The following is a 19929-nucleotide window of genomic DNA, read 5'->3' as shown; positions in this document are numbered from 1 at the left end:
CTCAGCTGGCTGCCAATGAGAGGCTGTGTGGTCCATGTTGCTGTTCAGCTAATGAGCTTTGTGCGTGCCACACGTGTGTGTGTCTGTGTGTATTTGAAACAAGAATTACGCCATCAAAACTAGAACCTGACGGTGTTTGTGAGTGCCACTGTATTCTCTGCTTATGAAGATGGATTTGTGGAAACTAAATAATGTGTAATGTTCTTGCTCCATTGCTGGAGGACCAGAATTCAAGTCCTTCACCGATCTAAAACAAGTAGCTGTTTTGTACTTTGACTGCTTCAGAGTCTCTATAGGGTGCAGTTACACATTTTTATTTGCTGTTCAGAGATAGCATACCATATATAGACAGCAGGGAAGGATTGAGAGGGGAAGCATAAAAAAAAGCTTTTCATGTGTCTTGACAGCGCAGCTGCCAGTGACTTTTTTATAATGGTTTTAGGAACATATTGATGATTTTTTGACCTCTTCAAGTAAGAATACATATTTAAATCAGTATATGTTGGCATACACTGATGTGTCAAAAAGGAACTGAGCTTCTGGTTTGAGTAGTAATAGTCTTGGTTTCCCTCTAATTTGTATCCTTAAAAAGTTAATGTCTTAATGGAAGTCTCTTTATTTCATCATCCAGATTAATAGAGAATTGAATTGCAGCATGCCTTTGCTGTTTATGCATTTTGCATGCAGTCTAATTGTGGAATAATGGCTGAAAAATGTGATCAGGCTTCTTTATATTGTGCCTGAGGGAAAAATGAACAAAATACAGTGGTTGCATGCACTGATGGCAACATTATTGCCTCATAATAGCACCAGGTTAACTTGTCTTATTGCTTGTTAACTTTGTAAGGAATCAATGGCTTGTGATAACTCACTTAGAAGTAAGAAATTGTGGGCAAAATCACATAGAGAACTTGTGAAAAGGATGCATTTATAATACATCATCCTCCTGTGTACTACTGTCTGCTTTGTTTCTGGGGGCAGTCCAGTATAGTATTCAGTAAATTTTCCAGGCCTCAGGCAGTTTTATTGTGCTGTACATCATCTAAGCATATATTTAAAACAAAGTTTCTAACCTGCCTAAACACACAGTCAACTGATACCTTGTTTTTACATTTATTCCAGTTTAGGCAGACTGTAAAAAACAGCACCAAGAAATACAAGCTTCCCATTTTTGTAGGAAAGAGTGATTCTGTGGTCAAAAATGTGATATGGACCTCAGGGGCAATGTGTGTTCAATTTCTGCTGTGGTTTTGAGCTTCCTGTGCTGCAACAGTCATTTTCCACCTCTGTGTGATACGGTGAGATACCAGTGCGATCAAAGTAGTTCCTATTGCATAAAATGAAAGGGGTGCCTGCCTGGGTGTAGGTTGTGGTCATTCAGTTAATTTAGTTTAATCTGCTGCAGTTGGTAGATAGTTCAGTGTTCCCATGCTCGAATGACCTAGCCAGTACAGTGCAATTAATTTTATGTCTATAGCCATAGACAGTGCCTCTGCTAATTGGCACTTCTCAACTGAATTTACCAGCTTCAGCAGAGTATGACACTTTCACAACCTGTGTCTTTCAAGCTGGGGCTAGTTCCTGTCTGCTGAGGGTGGTATTTGTGCCTGGTTGCAACCTTTGGCTGTTATTGTGGGCTAAGCGCTGAATGACCTCCAGTGTTGGATAGTGGCATTTCTTCAGTGTGTCTGGAGATACATATCACAGTCACCTTCTTTTGAGTAAATACTGTCTGTGTTTATATTCATGAAACACATATAAACTGGCTGATGTACAGCAAATGCTGTAGTTGTGGCAACTTGGAGCTCAGCACTACTTGCAAAAGCCACTTGAAAAGCAAGTACTGGTCCCTGTCAATTTACATGCCTCAATGTAAACATTTTGGAAGGCTGAAGGAGGCTGTAATAAACTTTTTTGGGAGGTTCACTTTCCTTTCCAACTGCCAGTGAGCTAGCTAATAACTAACTAGATGGATTGTTTTTTAACAGGCATCTTCCCTGTGCACACTAAGGTCGTTAGATGTACCTTCTAGTGTAATAAAATGCAAAGCACTGGCATGCAAACATGTAAACATCTAGAGGAAATTCTGCTTGGAGTCGTCTCTTTTCAAACTTTTTGATATCAGTTGATGGTTTTTCTTTAAAGAGGCTGATGTGGACCATAATATGCTTGCTCTTCTTTGTACATACTTCCCCTAGAGGTGTTTCTAAAGTCCAGTAAATTTGAATGAGAAGTATGAGATCCACTATGTAGAAGCAGAGTGGGATTTCTTGCATACTGATTGAGAGGAAATAGCTTTTGGTCTGAGATGTGAGGTTGAGAAGACAGAACTATTTGCCTCCACTTCAGACTTGCCCCAGACTAGAGCTAAACAGTAAATGCAAAGGAACTCTGAGAGAGCTGTAATCCTTCTGCCAAGAAATGCATCTCATTAGCAATTAATGCATATATTGCTAATAACGCTCTCACATTTTTGTGAAGTAGTTATTATATCTTGTCTGGGTTATGGTGCCTGGATGCAGTAACCCAACTTGTCCCTTGTAGCCTTTACAGTGTGTGCTGTACTCCATGGTAAATGTGTATTTGCTTTCCAGTTCTCACTAGCATTTTTGGCATGGCCTTGTCTCATTATGCTGTCTCTAGATAGGGTTTCCAAGAAGGGCAGTGCTGCAGTTCTTAAGCAAGACATGTACTGCCTCTAAACATATCATAAACAACAAAATAATACATGTAAGGAATAGCAGAGGCTGCTTGCTTCTTCAAAGCAAATTTTTCAGTGAGTTTTGCTTTGGATGTTGGTGGCAACCCTGAAGACAGGCTGTAATTAGGGGTTTTTAACACCAGTGTAATTGTGTCCGTGCCTGGGGAAATTTTGGCTGCTCACTTGCTGTCAGCACAGCTCTGCCTGTCACTGGGAGTTGTGGAGAGCTCTGACATGGTATGAAAAGCTTGGGAATTTTCCACCGTGTTGCAGTGCCCGTGCATAAGCCAGGGCTAGGTGACAAGTGCGTGGTAAGACGCTGTGATGGTGAAAAAGCCTAGCTTCTTCTTGTGGTCTCTGTAGTTGTTGCTACACGCTGTGAGACTTAAATGAAGTGATTTTCCAAAACGAGGCAAGTACAGGCACACTGCTCACTATAGAACACAAAAAGGGGAGAAGAAATGAGAAAAAGTGAGAAAGGAGAAACAGCACTAGTCTACATGACAGGTGGGGCAGGGTATCGAGCTCATTGCTCTGGCATGTTAAATGCAGTGCAAAGTACTGTTTTCCCACAACTGAAAAAACCCAGATCTGTCATTTGCCTGTGTGCACAGACGAAGGCTAGCATTAAATGTGTGTGAAAGTTGCAACCCTGTGTCTATATTTGGTAGGGGAAAATGTAACCCTTTTTTGTTTTTGCTGTTTTTACTTGGCTGTAAATCGCTACATGATCACTTGGCGGACAGGCGGATGTGTATGCCTTGGTTTTAACATAATGCTGCTTGTTGCTGGCACGCTGGCTCAGGAGGGTGTTCAGGCACACGTAGTAGGTGTTGGGACCATCCATCCTTGGGTACCAATTCAGGCTGGGCCAGCCAGCTGCCATCCTGCTCAGTGGGCCCCTGGGCTCCCTGCCCCTCCCAAAACCTTGGCTTTGGTTTGCAGTGGGTCCCTGGACCCAGCTGGGTTCTTTAGGTGTAGAGATCCCCACCTGTTCTGGAGCCATGGCTGGTAAGATAGAGATCCCAGCCCACCCCAGTTTCAGAAAGGCTGTGAGCGGACAGCTCTTCAAAACCCTGCATGGGTTTTCCTGCACCCTTTTTCACTCAAGTGTGTGGTTTTTGTCTGTAACTTGAAGTAGTGCCAGGGTCACTCAACCCTGGGTGCTTTTGGGAGCTGAGGAAGTGCCTCCTTTGTTGCTGCAATGAGCTGGAAGTGATGGAAAGGCTAATTACAGACCATCTATTTTGAGTCTTTTGCATACAAAGCCACTGAAGATGAAATCAATGTTAAAGCAGCTAGCAATAGGAGAATTTTAATAGTCTCTACTGTACCTAATTTAGGTTCAGTGTTACTAGGCCCTCGGGTTTTCTCCTCTCTGTGAGGTCTTAATCCCAAGCCTATTAGAATCAATGAAAGATGGATTGTGTGACTGCTCTGGCAGAAATCTGAAAGTGGGGTTTTGGTAGTCCATCCCTTCACCTTTTCTTCCTCTGGCCTAAGAATGAAATAATATTTTTTCCAAATTCTTCTGAGAGCTATTCTTTATGTATTTGCTGTAAGGGAGCAGAATATACCCTAACTTTTGTGGAGTTGACTTATTTTCTAAATCCTGGATGCAAATTGAAGTAAGTTCTACAATAATTTTGATAGGTTTAGGCCAGCTTTTGTAGACGCCTTAGACATTTTTTCTTCTCCTGGGAGCAGGATTTAAATAAATTGATGTTGGAATAGAACACTCACATATACAAGAGCTTTCTTTTCCTCAGTGCAAAAAGCATTGCCTGTGGTAGGACAGAGGAGATGACAGTAAATTTCTCAGTAAATGTTTTTATTTTTAAAAGTAAATATTTTAAAACCTCTGCTTTGTTCTTTTAGGTTTTTTTTTTTTTCAATGAATTAATGAAAAATTCCATGGTGTGAATGATTTCTACCAGAAAATAGTGGTGTAATTTTTATAATCACTCTGTTGACATACATAGAGTCATGGGTCACTAGGCTTGCAGCTATATAATCGATGTAAGCTGTACCTATCCTTAACAAGTGATAACTTGGAGCTAATAACACATTAGCAGGAACTTGGTGATTGAATATCATAATTTCCTTTTTTTCTGGTATCTGTCATAAGGGTACACTGGATTTTTAATTTTTAAATTCTTTTTCTTGAATACCAAGAACATTGTATGCTGATGTTCAACCTGTTTTTTAGTCTTTACATTCTTATAAGATAGATTGGGCAGATTTGGTTTATACTGACAGTGTAGTTTTACAAAACTGAAGCTTCTTTGATTCTGTTTACACCTAAAAAGTAGTGGTATTCTAAGTGGTGTCCAGTAATTTCCTTCATTTGCTTAAAAACAAACAAACTCTAAAACCATTTTCTTCCATCCAGGAGTGTTTGTAAATTATGACCTTGATTACTTGCATTTATCTGTTTTTCTTAGTTGGGATTAGAATTTCTTAGTGTCATTGGTTAGGAATGGCACTCCCCAGCTTAGTGTTCCCACTAAGAAAAAAAACATGCAGCCACTTCCCCCACAACCTACCTCTATGGGAGAAAAAAGTCAGAGATTATGGGTTGAGATAAGAACAAATTACTGGAAACAGCCATGAGATAAGAAAGCAGACAGTAACAGCAACCATGCTAATCACAAAAATGTACAGAGAGAGGCTGATGTACAAGTAAAATTGCTCACCAAGACTAGGACAAAAAACCAATGAAAGACAGACCGTCCAGCTACCATGCTTTCCTGGACCAAAAGCCATTTCTTCTGGAAGCCCAGCCCTATTTTTGCCCTGAAACAATGAGGTGTGGTGGTATAGGACAGCCCAGACAGACCCAAACCTCGTGGCTGCTGTGTAAAAATAGTTCCGTACAGGCCAAAACCAGGACATACAGTTAGGGGTGGATTTTTAGGTTTGTTTTTCTTTGCCCTGAGAACTTTGATGCAAGAGGGCTTTTAAGTGAAAATGCCATTTTTGTTCGTCTGTTGCACTCAGAATTGTGAAATCTGGGCCTGCCAAGCCCCTGAAGTAGCAGCACGCTTTTTTACAGCCCTTCTTGTTTAAGCCCCCCCTGCAGTGGGGCTTAGGGTGCGCCCTGGGGAGTCCCAATGATCTTCACCTAACTCTTGTGTTGGAGGTGGTCTTGAGGATTTGGGTCCTCATTTTATCTTTTGCTACTTTTTGCTTCTGCTGAGGATGCACAGGAGGAGTGGCTGCACAAGATGGTCTGTACCTTGGCTCCGTTCTGCCCATATACACAGCCATGGCAGGGCAAACTTGAATCTTTAAGGGGACCTTCTCAACCTTTCCCTTAAGCTTTGTACACATCTGGATGTTGGTTTTGATGCAAAGCTGGTGTTTGCATCATTGTTACAGTTTTCACACCTCTTCAGATTGTCAGGACCTCCCTCCTTTTTCTGTTCAACCTGTGGCTGTAAATCATCGATGTCTCACTCTCAGTGCAGATCACACAACCTACTCGCAGTTCCCCATGACCCCTCCTTGCACCTATTTGTTCTGTGTCATGCTGATTCTGCGAGGCTGCCTGTGAAGATTAATTTGCCGCTGGTGGAGGTCTGAACAGCCATGGATCTGGTTGCAAGATGAGAACCTTATTTTGTTTGTAGTTGATGTTTTCAAATAAATACCAGTCAGCTTTCAACATACAGTAATTTTGAATTTAGTGCAGGAATACAGTATCACTCAAACTGATAAAACCACTGGAGCTTGTAAACTGTGTTGTTAATTAGACCATGTGTTTTTGATGGACTTTTTAAAGTTATTAAAATTTACATGTTGGGGATTGAAATAATTAGTTCTCTTTCACATGTTTGACAGATTTGTGAATGCCATTTTAAATTTTTTTGTTATGGTTGGGCTGCTTTGAAATGTACCTAGGAGGAGAATCTGTATATTCCTCAGGGATGTGGTTGCCATGTGCTTGTTGAAAAGATACACCTTTCTTTTCAGAAAACTGGGTGGGCTTTATTCATAAAGTTTCCATGGCTGTAAGGAAAGAGGCTTACATTTGAAGATGGCATTTAAATTCAAAAGCACACTGTGCTGATGAATAAAAGGAAGACAGTTTTCCATTTAGCCAGGTTGTGAAAGAGCTGCTCTTTGGGAAGCAGAGGTGTAATTCCCAGCATGTAATGGCATACAGATAAGAATCCTTCCCTTGCCTATATATTTTTGCTTATCAACACACAATGTGACTGTCTATTAGAGAGCAGTTACTTCAGATCCTGCATGTCTTAGAAAAGTAAATAAAGACAATAAAAGTAAGAATCTATGCTAAATAATTTAGAAAACAAATAATTTTGTTCTGTTTCTGATCTTCGTTTATAGCACCAGCAACAAGTGGTGCAGGCTGTGGAGCGTGCCAAACAAGTGACCATGGCAGAACTGAACGCAATCATTGGGGTATGTGGTCTTTCCATTTTAGCTCTGATAGTGCTTGTAAATAGCTTTTCTTTTTCTTTCTCTCTTGCATGAACTCATTTCCATCAGGTGGGCAAAAGTTGTGGGCAGTGGTGAAGTTCAGTAGCTTGACCTTCATAAAAGCTGGTTACTAGCTGAAGACTTTTGCTTGCACTGTGCCAAGAAGACTAATGGGGTAATTAATGTCTGTGTTGTATCTATTCCCCAAAGCAGGCTCGGTATTTGTTTTTTCCTGTGGTTTTTTTGTTGTTCCATTTAAGTACCATTGTTTCCTTTGCATACCACCTGCCAGTCTGCTTCTGCAGCCATGGTAACAGGTACCCTTGATATGATAGACTTCTTTCCCCATCCTTGCTGCCCACATATTCTTCTGTGTGTTGGTTCAAGACTCTGAGTATTAACCACACTTTTTATTTTTACATTAAAAAGTAGCTGTTACTTTAGAAAACCAAAAAAAGCACCCACGCACCAAACCAATCAACCAAAACACGCCCACCAAAACAAAAATACCAAACACACAATCAACATGGGCAGCAGAAAAACTCATCCCCACTGTGCTTATAGGTGTCCTGCTCTTAGTCATCTATAAATACAGTGCATGGAGCTCCTCTTGTAAAATGTTTGCTGACAGTGGTATTAGCCCAGTACAGAGATTTTATAGGTGTGGGCAGCCACAGTGTTTATATTTTGTGACTGGAGAAGAGACATAACAGCTAAAACTCTAGCGGTTCACACTACATAAAATAAAGGTGAGAAGTCATAGCTTAATAACACATTATTCTCTTGTATAATTATGCAGCTGAAGCAAGCAGTTGTTTTAGTTATTCTAATGAAGACACTACAACTGTACTTCGTATCTTCTGCATCCTCCCAAATGCTTTTTCTTTTGTGTATAGATTAAACATAAAAGTATTTTTCCTTTTTTATTCAGTGTATCAAACACACTTTGAAATGCTAATTATTCCATTTACTTTCATTAAAATTCAAATTGCTGAATGAAGATGTGGATAAGGGTCGCCGAATAATCAATCTGAACTGAAGATATGGCTTCAATTATGCCTCTGTCTTTTAACAAGGAAATCAGGACTTTCTGATCATTGCTGACAGTAGTTTAGAGCAGCAGTCTGATTGTAGCTTGTTTTTAATAGGCTATTTCTAGCTCTATTTTGTATACCTCTGACCACAAGAAAGCACTGGTAGTCAATTAGAAATTATAAATGGAAAAGAGTAACCCTTATTTCCTCTGAAGTGCCCGTTAGAAAGAAGGGGGTGAATCAGAGCGCATCGTGTAGAATTATGAATAACATTTGTTGTATGTCTATTATGCTCCAGTGGGGAGAGTGGGAAATGAATAATTTCCCAATTAGTTTTCATTACCTAAGCAAAAATATTGCCTTTTATTAACATTTTTGCATAAAGTGAGCAGCTAAAGATTGGCTTCTTTGTTAAAGCTTTTATATGTGTGTGCTGCATGTGCATTTGTAGTATGTGTGTAAATGTGCATGTGTGGTTTTGTGTGTACTTGCACACTCATACTTCACAGTCTACCTGTGCACATTTTTGCCAATTCACCTTTGCATTAGACAGACTGCAAAAAGAAATTTGATTTCTCAAGTATAAAGTGTGTGATGTTACAGATACTGGCCATCACACTAGTTATTTAAATTTGTCCTGCTTTCATGAACCACTAAACCACACAGAATAAAAATAAACAGATGAGACACTTGTCTGGGAGCCTGGCAGTAATTCTGTTGGTCTTGCCCCTACCAGACAGAAGTAAATTTTCTCTTCCTGTCTGAATTTCTTTTCATGTCAGCTGAAATTCTGTTGTCTCAAACGTCTCTAAACTGTCGGATTTGGGTTTGTGCATTAAAGTCAGCTAGCCCTTGCCTCCCTCACAATCCTGATTTTTACCTGCCTTTTTTCACTCAGCTGTTCTACGTTGCCTTAGGAAATAATGTGTGTTCCTCTTTAATTTTAGAAAAACAGGAGCAATACAGACTGAAATTGAGTACTCATTAGGTTTATAGATAAGTAATCTCATGCAGTCTTTTAGTGATTAATTTTTTAAAAATGGAATGAACAGGAGTGGAAGTTATCTAATAAGCTTAAGATCATGTTGCAAGAATCCCACAACAGTGTTATGTCTGCATTTAGATTTAAAGTCTGAAAATGTAGCATGGGGCTAGAAAAGGCTTATCATACTTTGTAATGTGAATACCAATAAAAATAAAACAAAGAACATAATTGGAAATAATGGGTTTTTTTATGTATCTGATTATGTTGTCTTATATTATTTTTCTGTTTAGTAAGTCTGGCAGGGTTTGTGTGCTTTGAACCCTATGGTATATTAGAAACTTCCAGGATTTGTTTAACCCATTGAACTGTGTATCAGACAAAAACAGAAGCGGTATTTGGAGTTTTTGAAATGAGATTGTAGCTTAGGTCTCTGTTTTGTGGGCATCCTGTTTGGTTCACCTCACTCACGCTAAACTCTCTTGGTTCGAATAGAGCAACTCTGGCCTTGAGTTAAAAATGCATGCTACCAGAATGGAAAGGAACGAATTGAAGGCACACAGATCATATCTCTCTTTGTGTTTCACATGTATATATTTTTGTATGAATGTGCTCTGATTTAATGGAATCTGATGAAGCACCTTCTAACTTTGCAATATTATTCTATCTTCATTGGTAAATGAACCAAATCACTGATCCGTGCAGTTTAAATGCAAAATACTGAAGTGAGCCCAGCACCCAGAGAGACTGCCTGTTCTCCTGACAATAAACTAGTTATGTTTAATGGAATGAAACAGAGTTATAATGACTTCTTTCACAGGTCATGTTCAGTTTAAAACTATTGATGGGCTCAAACAAGTTAAATATCATCTATCATCTTCTGGAGAGATGCAGCGAGAAAAACTAAACCAAAACTGGATATATCATAAGCATGCTGCAGGAGGACTGTAAATCTGCAGGCATTCAGGGTCTACCTCTGGTGTTTGCCATGGGCAGTGTGTTGCAGCACTCTTGCTCAGGGCAGTGTGTAGTGCACATCCAGAGCTACTTCCCTGTAGGGCAGGGTGTTCCAGGATGAGCAGTGTGATGTATCCAGTTGATCTTGTCATGTGTCGTGCTGCCGTGTTTTTACATTAGAATCTGCAAGATTGCACTGCTGGAACAGCACACAAATCGTAGCCTTAAATCAGTGATATGATCTAATTAGGAATGATGTTTTCATTTCCTGTATTAATAAATTGAGTCATCTAACTTTCTTAAAACGTTGGGGTTTGTTTTCTTTAATCCATTATACTATACAATTGGAACATGCTGTGTGAGTGCGGTTACATTTTAACGAAGAAGCCAGGCAATTAACTTGTAACTTTTTAGGAATTTTTTTCTGTTTAAAATAGTATTTTTTCAACTGCATTTGGATAGTAAGGCAGAAATGAAGGCTTCTGTGCCTGCTTATCACATGGAGAGAGATAAATGTACCAAAAACTTAAGAACAGGTATGTGATGGTGTTCAAAGAAAATGCAGTTTAGCACAAGAAATGCTGAACCTCAATTTTTAGCAGTGACATTTTAATGATAGGAAGTCTGCAAAATTATTTGCCATCAATTGTGAAGGCAATAACAAGCCTTGGTGGTTTTTCACACCCTCTGTGTTAAGTGCTTTCAGAATGACAGCGTAAACTGTGTTGGAGAACTCCAAGGAAGTAAAACTGATTAAAATGTTCATGCTTGAATGGTGCTGATGGAATAGTTCATTTGGACTTTCTCTACCTCCTGCAGCTCAAGCTGAAATATTAAAATTCAGTGAATTTAAATCTCTCTCCCCTCAGCTCAGGAAAAAAACATTACATTTTAATAGGTTTTAAACTCATAATTCATTGGTTTGGAGCAGCACTATTAAATCTATTTAAATATTACGTGTATTACTAAGGAAATTATTGAAATAATTCTTTTTCTTTACCATTCTATGCATCTGAGTGAAAAAAAGAATGGCTTTGGTTTAATTTTTAAGCATTTTGTTTTATCATGCCACTTTCATTATCTTCTTAACAAATAAGCAAACGGCAGCTACTGAAAGAAAGGACGCCTTCTGTATTGTCACATATAATTACTATGTTAAAAGGTTTCTTCTTAACTGCACTGTTTGTCACCATTTCTACCCATTTGAGGCTAAGGTGCTTGTTTGACCCATCTCAAAATATCCATAATTTTTGTTTGTTTTTAAGAGAGTGATTGTTTTACAGCTCTGGAGAACAACGGCTGTTTAGAAAATAGGCACAGAAGCCTCTGAAGTTGGTGTGGTGCAGATAGGTACACACAACTTGAAATGAAGAGCTGGCCTCTGTGCCTGCCATGATTGCCGTGCTGCCTTGTCTGGGGCTGCAGATGCCGGATGCTGCTTAACATGCAGCAGCACCTCCTGCTCCTCTCAGACGGCAGCTTGCTTCTGGCTCACGTGTGTGCAGGTGCTGTGAGGAGCAGTGAGGGTTTTCTACTTGAACCAGTACACACAGTTTGCATGGAAAAGTTGTTCCTGCCCAGGTGTGTGCATTCAGACGTGGTGGTGTCAGGGAGGATGAGCGAGGGCAGTTAGAACAAAGTGTTGTAGCATGGGGACAATAGTCACTTCTTTCTCCAGCCCTTCTGTATTGCTCATTCAAGCTGTGATAAGCAGTGGTTGAAGCTTAAATTCTGTAAAAGAAGTTGGTTTGTATTTGGTGTACAATACACAGCCAATACTTTGGCTGTGTATTGTACACAGGTTGTTAAAGTGGGACAGCAGAGGTTGACTTAATAGCTATATGCTTCGAATTATTTTTATTTGTGTACCCTAAAGAAATGTTGAAATTCATTGCTCCCCATTTAATTACTCTTGTTTGCTGATTTTTTATTTAGTGGTCATATGGTCCTGCAAAAATTTTGATCCTGCCTAGAGACTGAAATTGATTTGTAGAAGGCTTTTGGGTGAGCACTTTTGCTTTTGAATTATTCACCTGAAGTCTGGCTGAGTTAAAGACACCCTGTTTTTTGGTTGCAAAGATGTGTTTTTGAGGAATTTATCATCTTGTTCCTTTATTCCCATGTGCCAGCCTCAGAGAGAGCCTTGAAGGTGAGGTCTAATTTAAATAAATCTCCTCCGTATGCAGTGTCTTCATTTAAGGAAACTGAAAATTATCTTTTTAGGGATTTTTGAGGGAATTAATTGGAATGTAAATAATTTCCAGGTTCCATATTGCCGAGGATGGGTTTTAATTACTGTTGCTACGCTTCGAGTGGGCTGCCACTGTCTTCAGCTTTTTGTCCCATTTTCAGTAGCTGTGGTAGCTAGTTGAATTTATATTGGTCTATCACTATATGAGCAGTCAGTGCTGTTGCAGTGTGAAGTGCTGACCACTTAGAGCCTCTCACTGCCAATATGCTGGTGCCAGAGGCCTTTGCTCGTTCTGCCTAACTAAGCGCGTGTGACACGAATGTTGTGGCTCGCACACTCCACCTCATCCGGCACGAGTGCTGACGTTGGCCTCCATGCTTCTCAAGGAGTATCAAAGCTGTGTGACCACTGTATCTTGTTTTTTAAATTAGGGTTAATCAGTGCAAATATGAAGAGTTGTGGAGAATTTTTGTAATATTCTGTAACGCGGACGTATGTAATATTTTATTAATTACTTATATTTGTGTGGTTTCACTTCACACGCTGTAGAAATCAGACAATACTGTTGCCAGTGGGGTCTGTACTCCAGTAAATGGAAGCTGTTGCCAACCATATACCAGATGTATTATGTTCCATCTTGGTCTGTTATATGCTGTGTATTGCCTTCAGTGATAGCTGGGGAAAAAAAAGTCTATCTGTTAGGTTTTACAGTATTGTAAAGACAGGGATTTTCCAAAACCACTTAACTGCAAAATCAGCAATGTTTATGTACTCAGTGATGCTTTCTGTTTAAATAGGTACCCTTACTGTACAGTATGGCCTAAAGAAAGGTGCTATTGTATCATGGTTTCAGCTGCAGGAGTTCTGATACCACCCCTAAACAAGGTCACATATTTGCCACCTAGACTTCTTCCCAACCACACTTTGTAGGCTGCTGCCTACAGCAATGAATGAGGACCAGGACTGTATTGTAGAGTGAGTCAGGTAAATGTTTGCATTGCTTCAGGTGGGTGAATAGTACTTTTCATGTCTTCAATCTTAAATGTAGGACCAGAGCAAGGGCTCTAATGCTTAACTGGGATGGACACTAAAATACTGCCTAAGTAGAGTATTTCAGCATGTTAAGTCCATCAATGAAGAAGGAATTTAGGAGGTCTTACACTGTCTGATGTTTCAGAATGTTTGATTTTTATTAGCAAGACGGTTACTTGCCTATTGCTTGCTGAATTCTTCACAGTCATGTCCTTGGGTATATGAATGCATCACAAACGCTGATGAACTAACTCAGGATTGTTTGTGAAACAGAGGTCTACTGCTTTCTCTGTTATACTTTTTAAAGAGGCTAAGGCAAAGAGAACAAGTGGTCCTTCCACAGTCTTGGGGCTGCAATTTAAATCCAGATGATTTGATCCTTGTCAAGACCTTCCTTTATCGAAGCCACTGTAACTAGGAAACTGCACTAAAGCAAAAGAATTCACTTTAACTTTCAGTTACCTGGCTAATGGGCACTACATTAAAGAGGCATAACACTACATCTCACAGTGAAATCTGCTTGGAGAGGGGTAATGGTATCCACGTCTCCTAACACTTGTGGGAAGAGGCTGCTCAGCTCTGAGAAGAGCAGGCATTACAGTCCTCTGTACAGGACCACAGCTGCACCAGAAATGGCCATTTTAAAGACACAGAATGGGCTGGAAAGAATGGATCAGTCTGTGCATCCCAGGTTTTTATCTCAAGGAAGGACAACTTGTTGAAATCCAACACAGTGTGTACTTGTGTGCTGTCAGTATGAAGAAGCATCGTGTTAGCACTTAGAGTTAAGGAATCTCCGCCTCTCAGTAAGTGCTATGTAGAAATTTGACTTGGTAAGGATTGGCTTGACAAGATGCATTAGAGAAATATATCTGTGAGATGCATAACATGCATCTGTTTTATGTTGGTATTACATGGCTCTAAAACCATACCTTTTGAGGAATCTTAGAAGTGATTTATAGTTGCCACATTTAAAAGCTTTGGTAGAATTGTGTATGGATTTTGCCACTTGAATCTCTCCGTGACCAGTGCCATGGCTTAACTTCTATCTTTTATTGTTTGATTTGTGATACATCTCGGATGGTAACTTTTCAGTTTTTAGCCCAAGGTTTTAGAAACTGTTTACTGTGGTGACCCTAGAAGGTTATTTAGAAGTCTGCTGGGAAAAGCACAGACATTACTCTCATTTCTAAAGGAAAGGACTAAAATTTACAGAAATCCTGTCTTTTTACTGTTAGTCCAGAGGAGAAAAAAAAAAATCTCTTCCCAGTGCCTATGGATAGGACATTAGTGGAGCATTTGGTAAATAAGGTACATTAACCAGTGTGCACCTACTTAGCCAGAGATTAATTTTGTCATCTGTTTATACATAGCAGAAAACACAGATTTGCTGCCATTGTTATTTTTTGCACTTGTCTGTGTGGAAAGGTTTCGAAGCAGAGTTTTGATATGTAAAGGTACATATCACACCACTGGCACTCCTCATGGCAAGGCCTTTAGCTTACAATTTGTGCTTTCTGCCTTCTCTGGCAGATGTGGATTTTCTTTACCTTAAATAGAAACTGATGGGGGAGAAGGAGGAAGAAAGTTTTAAGTTCTGTGATTTATGTGGGAATTTCTGCCCTTTATTAAATGATAACAGAAAGTGATTTTGAAGAGTTTAATTCTTCCTCCCTCCACCTCCAGTGTGAAATTGAGGTGAAGTCCTGCAATCAGAAGAAGGGACTACTGGACTCTAATACTGTTGGAAGGTGAACTTAGCCTTTTGCAGAGGACTAGGTTTTCCCTTTATGAGATTATGTCCGATTTTTGGCCATGAATCTTTTATTTGTTAGTAGGTTGTATTAATTTTTTGTCCTCTGTCTATGCTGTTTTGCTGGGTGAAAAATAGTCATTAGAGTGGAAGGGAGGACAAATGATGAAACATGTAGCCTGACAGATGTTCCTATATACATGATTAAGAACGGAAATGTGCTCTGCATGTATTGCTTTTCATCCCACAATATGATTTGGGAGATGACTTTTTGTTCCTAGATCCCTTAAAAGATCTTTGAAGCAATTTGTAGAGATATGATTCTGATGGTTTCTTTGTTATTTATGTAGGAGCTCTAAATGCTCCTCTTCTGATTAATGACAGCTATTGATTTTTTCATTCCTCCCTTTAGTTTTGTCAGTAGAGCTTGCATTCCTTCTGTGGAATCAGCATCCTCAAAGATATAAATTGCTGAATCTTAGAGAGCAAGTAACATGGTATTTAATTCTTTTAAAAAAATCATTATTATCCTTATTATTATTATTACTACTCTGCTCCTTATTCTCTGTCCTTTTTCATAATTTTTCATTCTTAATCCTATATTTTTAAGGTCTGTATTCATTCCCCTTTGTGAACAGAGACATGCAAGTAGATAAGTTGCATCTGAGCACTTAGTTTCCACTAATTGCTGATACAGTACATAGAATCACAGAATTTTTTTATGTTGGAAAAGACTTCTAAGACCATTGAATCCAACCATCAGACCAGCACCACTGTGTTCACAGTTAAACCATGTTCCCGAGTGCCACATTCAAAAGTTTTTCTGAGTGCTTCCCCAGGTATGGTGGTTCCACCACCTTCCTGACCAGCCTGTTCCGATGCAAGACTGTGTTTTCAGGGAAGAGGTTTTTCCTAATATCCAACCTAAACCTCCCCTGGCACAACTTGAGGCCATTTCCTCTCATCCAATAGCTAAAAGAGACTCACTCCTGCTGCACTAGAACCTCCTTTCAGGCTGTTGTAGACAGTGATAATGTCTTCTGAGCCTCCTTTTCTCCTGTCCAGACAGCCCCAGCTGCCTTAGCCACTCCTCACAGGACTTGTGTTCTGGACCCTTTCACTTGCTCTGTTGCCCTTCTGTGGACACACTCCAGCACCTCAATATCTTTCCTAAATTAAGGGGCCCAGAACTGGACATAGAACTCCAGGTGTGGCCTCACCAGTTGGGAGTACAGGGCATTCGTTCCCTGGTCCTGCTGGCCACATTACTGCTGATAAAGGCCAGGATGCCATTGACCTTTCTGGCCACCTGGGCACACTCCTGGCTCATGTTCAGCTGCTGTCAGCCAGCACTTCCAGGATTTTTTCCACCAGTCAGGTCTCCGGCCACTCTGCCTCCAACCTGTAGCACCGCATGGGGCTGTCGTGACTTGGTCTTGTTGAACCTTATACTATTGGAATAAGATCCCAATATTACCAGGTAGATTGTGCCTGGGCAACATTATACCATTAGCCTTGGCTCATTAATCCCTCAAGAAATTTCAGCAGAGCCTTCCTGCCCTCCTGCCCAACGTGGTGTCATCTGCCAGCTGACTGAGGGGGCACTCAATCCCCTTGTCCAGATTGTCAGTAAGGATATTTAGCACAGCTTTCTTCAACGCTGAGCCCTGGGCTGCCAGCTGGTCTAACTCCATTCAGCAGCGCTGCTGCCCCAGCCATCCAGTCAGTTTATACCCAGCAAAGAGTGCACTCATCCACACCGTGAGAAGCCAGTCTCTCCAAGAGAATGTTGTGAGAAAAGGTGTCAAAAGCTTTACTAAAGTCCATGTAGACAATATGCACAGGATGTGGAGGATGTGCCTTTCATAAACCCATGCTGGCTGGGCCAAGAGGGCCTCTGACCACCGCCTCTCTCACCAATCCTTTCCTGTTCACAAACAGCAGGTCCAGTGGGGCACCAGCCCTTGTTGTCTCTCTCATCCCTACTGTGTCAGGAAATTGTCCTCCAGGAACCTCCTGGACTGTTTCCTCTCTGTTTTGTTGTATTTCTAGTAGGCATTTTTTAAATTGGAATCCCTTATGAGAGGAAGGGCCTGTGATTTTGAGAATTCTGCTGGCTACTTATAGAATATTTCTTCTGCCTCTTCATCTTGGTGGTTTGTAGTAGGATTCCCACTAGGATATTTTTTTTTACTCTGGGCACTGTAATAATTTTCAATATGCTCACTCTCCTTTTAAAGAGTAAGAGTAGTAATTTGTTCTACTCTTCATCAGTACCACTGTTCCTTTATGCAAACCCGTTATACGGTTTATATCCATATAGCTCCAGAACCATGCCACTGGAGGAGCTGCTATATGACTCTTTGTGGGCTGTTTTGGTGTCTTGTATCATAACATCAAAAAAACTTTATTTTATTTTTTAAATATCTGCCAGCAGAGAGAGAGCAGTACAAAGGAAGTACAAACAGTACAGATCATGTCAAGGGTGCGAACAGGCACAACAGATAAAAGTTCATATCATCTTAAGTACACTCATAACTGCATGTGCCAAAGAATTGCCTTTGCTGGTTTTCAAACCACTGACATTGATATTGTGTACTCTTGAGCCATTGTTTCTATGTCTTTGTTTCCTCTTCAGCTTGGGTTCTGTTTTGTCTATATGCTATCATACCAATGATTCAGTCTGAGCAGCACTTAACTTGTTTCAAACAGTGAAAAACTGTTTGATTCAGATTTTTTGAAGTCCTCTCCCATCAGTGTTGCAGGTACGAGTAGTGAACATGTGTAAAACTATAAAAGAGAAAATATCTTTTTGAGACATTAATTTGTTAACATTAGAAATTTCTTCAGGTTAGAGTAGTATGTTCAGGTTGTTTGAGTAATGGCCGTGACTTCTCAGGGTCTGTAAGAGGGAAAGTGGTAGATTACTGCAATACAAGCTGCTTGGAAAATATCCAGTAAAAACTTGAACCTCTTCCAGGAAAATAGGCTTTGAATGTGCTGACTATAACAAGAGAGCATTCAAAGCTAATTTGTTAGTGGATTTGTTATCACATTTTACTTAAAAGTTGATCTCTTAAGATGTGTTGGGAAAAGAATTAAGCTAAGCATCAACATTTAGAATGGCGGTTCTAAGAATTACTGTTACTCAGATAAAAGCCTTCAGCAAATCTTTTTTACCTATTTGTGTAAATGTGACTTTGGAGTTATTTTATTCCTTACTCTAGACAGCCTAGAAGAATATACAGAAAAGAAAATACCATTAGTAGCAGCCAGATGTTATCTTTATTTGACGTGTGTTAATGTGTTTTGAAAGCTTTAGTTTTTACTACTCAGCTGATTTAAATTATCATCTTCCTAAACTTATTACTAAAAAGAATGCAGTCTTCTCTTTTGGCTTCTTTCTGATTGCTGTGTTTACCCTGTGCTCTTATATTTTGTGTGTGTTGAATGCTCCTTAAAAACATTGCAATCTATTTTGTAATTCCATAGGGTGTATTTCTTGCTAGTAACTCTTGATGTTTTTATCTTCAAATAATTCTGGAAAATTTACAGCATCATAAAGTCTGCCTTTCCAAGTTTGCACCTATTATGCATTAATGCTGAAGATCTGTGCTTGACTTTACGCATACTGTAGTCAACTGTGATGGGATTGTCTGAAGTTAGCCACATGCTACACATGCTAGGAGTTCATAAATAACATGACCAAAGATTACAAATTACAGAGAAGATGGAGAAGGGGAAGAGAAGGCATTGCAGCAACTTTAAAAATTATGTAGTTGCTCAGTTGGCTCATTTTCAGGCTTTCTTTGAAAGTTTTTTAATTGTGTCAGGTTTTATGATCTAAATTCATGCTACAGGCAGAAATAAGTGTGAACTTTCTTCCATAACGGAATATTTCTGTGTGTGGAGAGTAACTATCTCCGTACTTACTCCTCCATAACTTTGGCATTTTGATAACTACAGGAGATCACCCTTTTTTACCACTTGGTAGCATTAATCTCATGCCCAGTGGGCTAAGGAATTGCCCATTTTTCTGTAACTTTCCATTTTAAAAAATTGCTGCATGTAGGCCACCTGATGCTCACCAGTGATGCCCATAAGCAATGGAAAAACAAAGTCAAGCTGTCATTGTGGGTATTTGAATACAGTGATAGCAAATGACAGAGATGCCACTTCATCTTTACCTTCTTGACTAAGCCTATTAGCAAACAGCATTATTAATTATGTGATTATATACTTATATTTCCTTTTCCGCTTATATATTTTGAGAGCGAAAGCCTACCCAGTGTTTCACTTGCATTTGCTTCCTTTCTGGTTTTGGACCAGTGCCTCATTTTTGGTGTTCAGCATCTCTCCTTGTATTGGAGGAGATCATAGTCTTTCCTGTACCAATACAGTCCTCGGCCAGGATCCTCCTTCTGTTGTTGGAGTTTTACTCCCACCCCATCTAACAGTATGCAACAATATTATCCTTGTGTGGCACAGGATGTGTGCTATGCTGAAATTTTGGGTGTTAGTTTAGACGTATTTTGCAGTCTAGTTGTCATACCAAAGCATTTTCTTTCTGCTGTTACAAAGTGACTTAATGACACTAAAGTTCTGCTGTATCAGTGAATGACACTTTGTTGCTTCTGAGGCCTTGTTACCAGATTTCAGGTTCCCATTACTTCTAAGGGAAGAACTTGCTCTCCTCAGAAAAGTTCTCTAGGGCAGGAAGGCTCTGGGTTTGGTTTTTTAATTCCCCACTCTTTGCAGTTCTTTTCAGAGCTCTCTGCAATTCAGTTTGCAGTGAAAACACTTTGATTCTTGGGCAAGAGCAACTGGCACAGC

At 39.8% G+C, this 19929-nt stretch overlaps 1 protein-coding gene across 4 annotated transcripts in view; it reads left to right on the top strand.

Annotated features, from left to right (window-relative positions):
- The window catches only part of LOC131095733 (transducin-like enhancer protein 4), a 99622-nt gene that overhangs the window by 32539 nt on the left and 47154 nt on the right, over positions 1-19929 (top strand). For 3 of the 4 annotated variants that reach the window (XM_058043795.1, XM_058043796.1, XM_058043794.1), the window contains exon 6: positions 7055-7129. The exons of the other annotated variant lie outside the window; for it this stretch is intronic. In XM_058043795.1, the coding sequence (XP_057899778.1) occupies positions 7055-7129 (75 nt within the window). The remainder of the gene's footprint in view (positions 1-7054; positions 7130-19929) is intronic. 4 annotated transcript variants of the gene reach the window in all.

This window comes from Melospiza georgiana, chromosome Z (genome assembly GCF_028018845.1).
Source record: "Melospiza georgiana isolate bMelGeo1 chromosome Z, bMelGeo1.pri, whole genome shotgun sequence".
In the NCBI taxonomy this organism is placed as follows: Eukaryota; Metazoa; Chordata; class Aves; order Passeriformes; family Passerellidae; genus Melospiza; species Melospiza georgiana.
The sequence above is the reverse complement of the archived record's forward strand: the minus strand, read 5'-3'. Positions and strand labels throughout refer to the sequence as shown.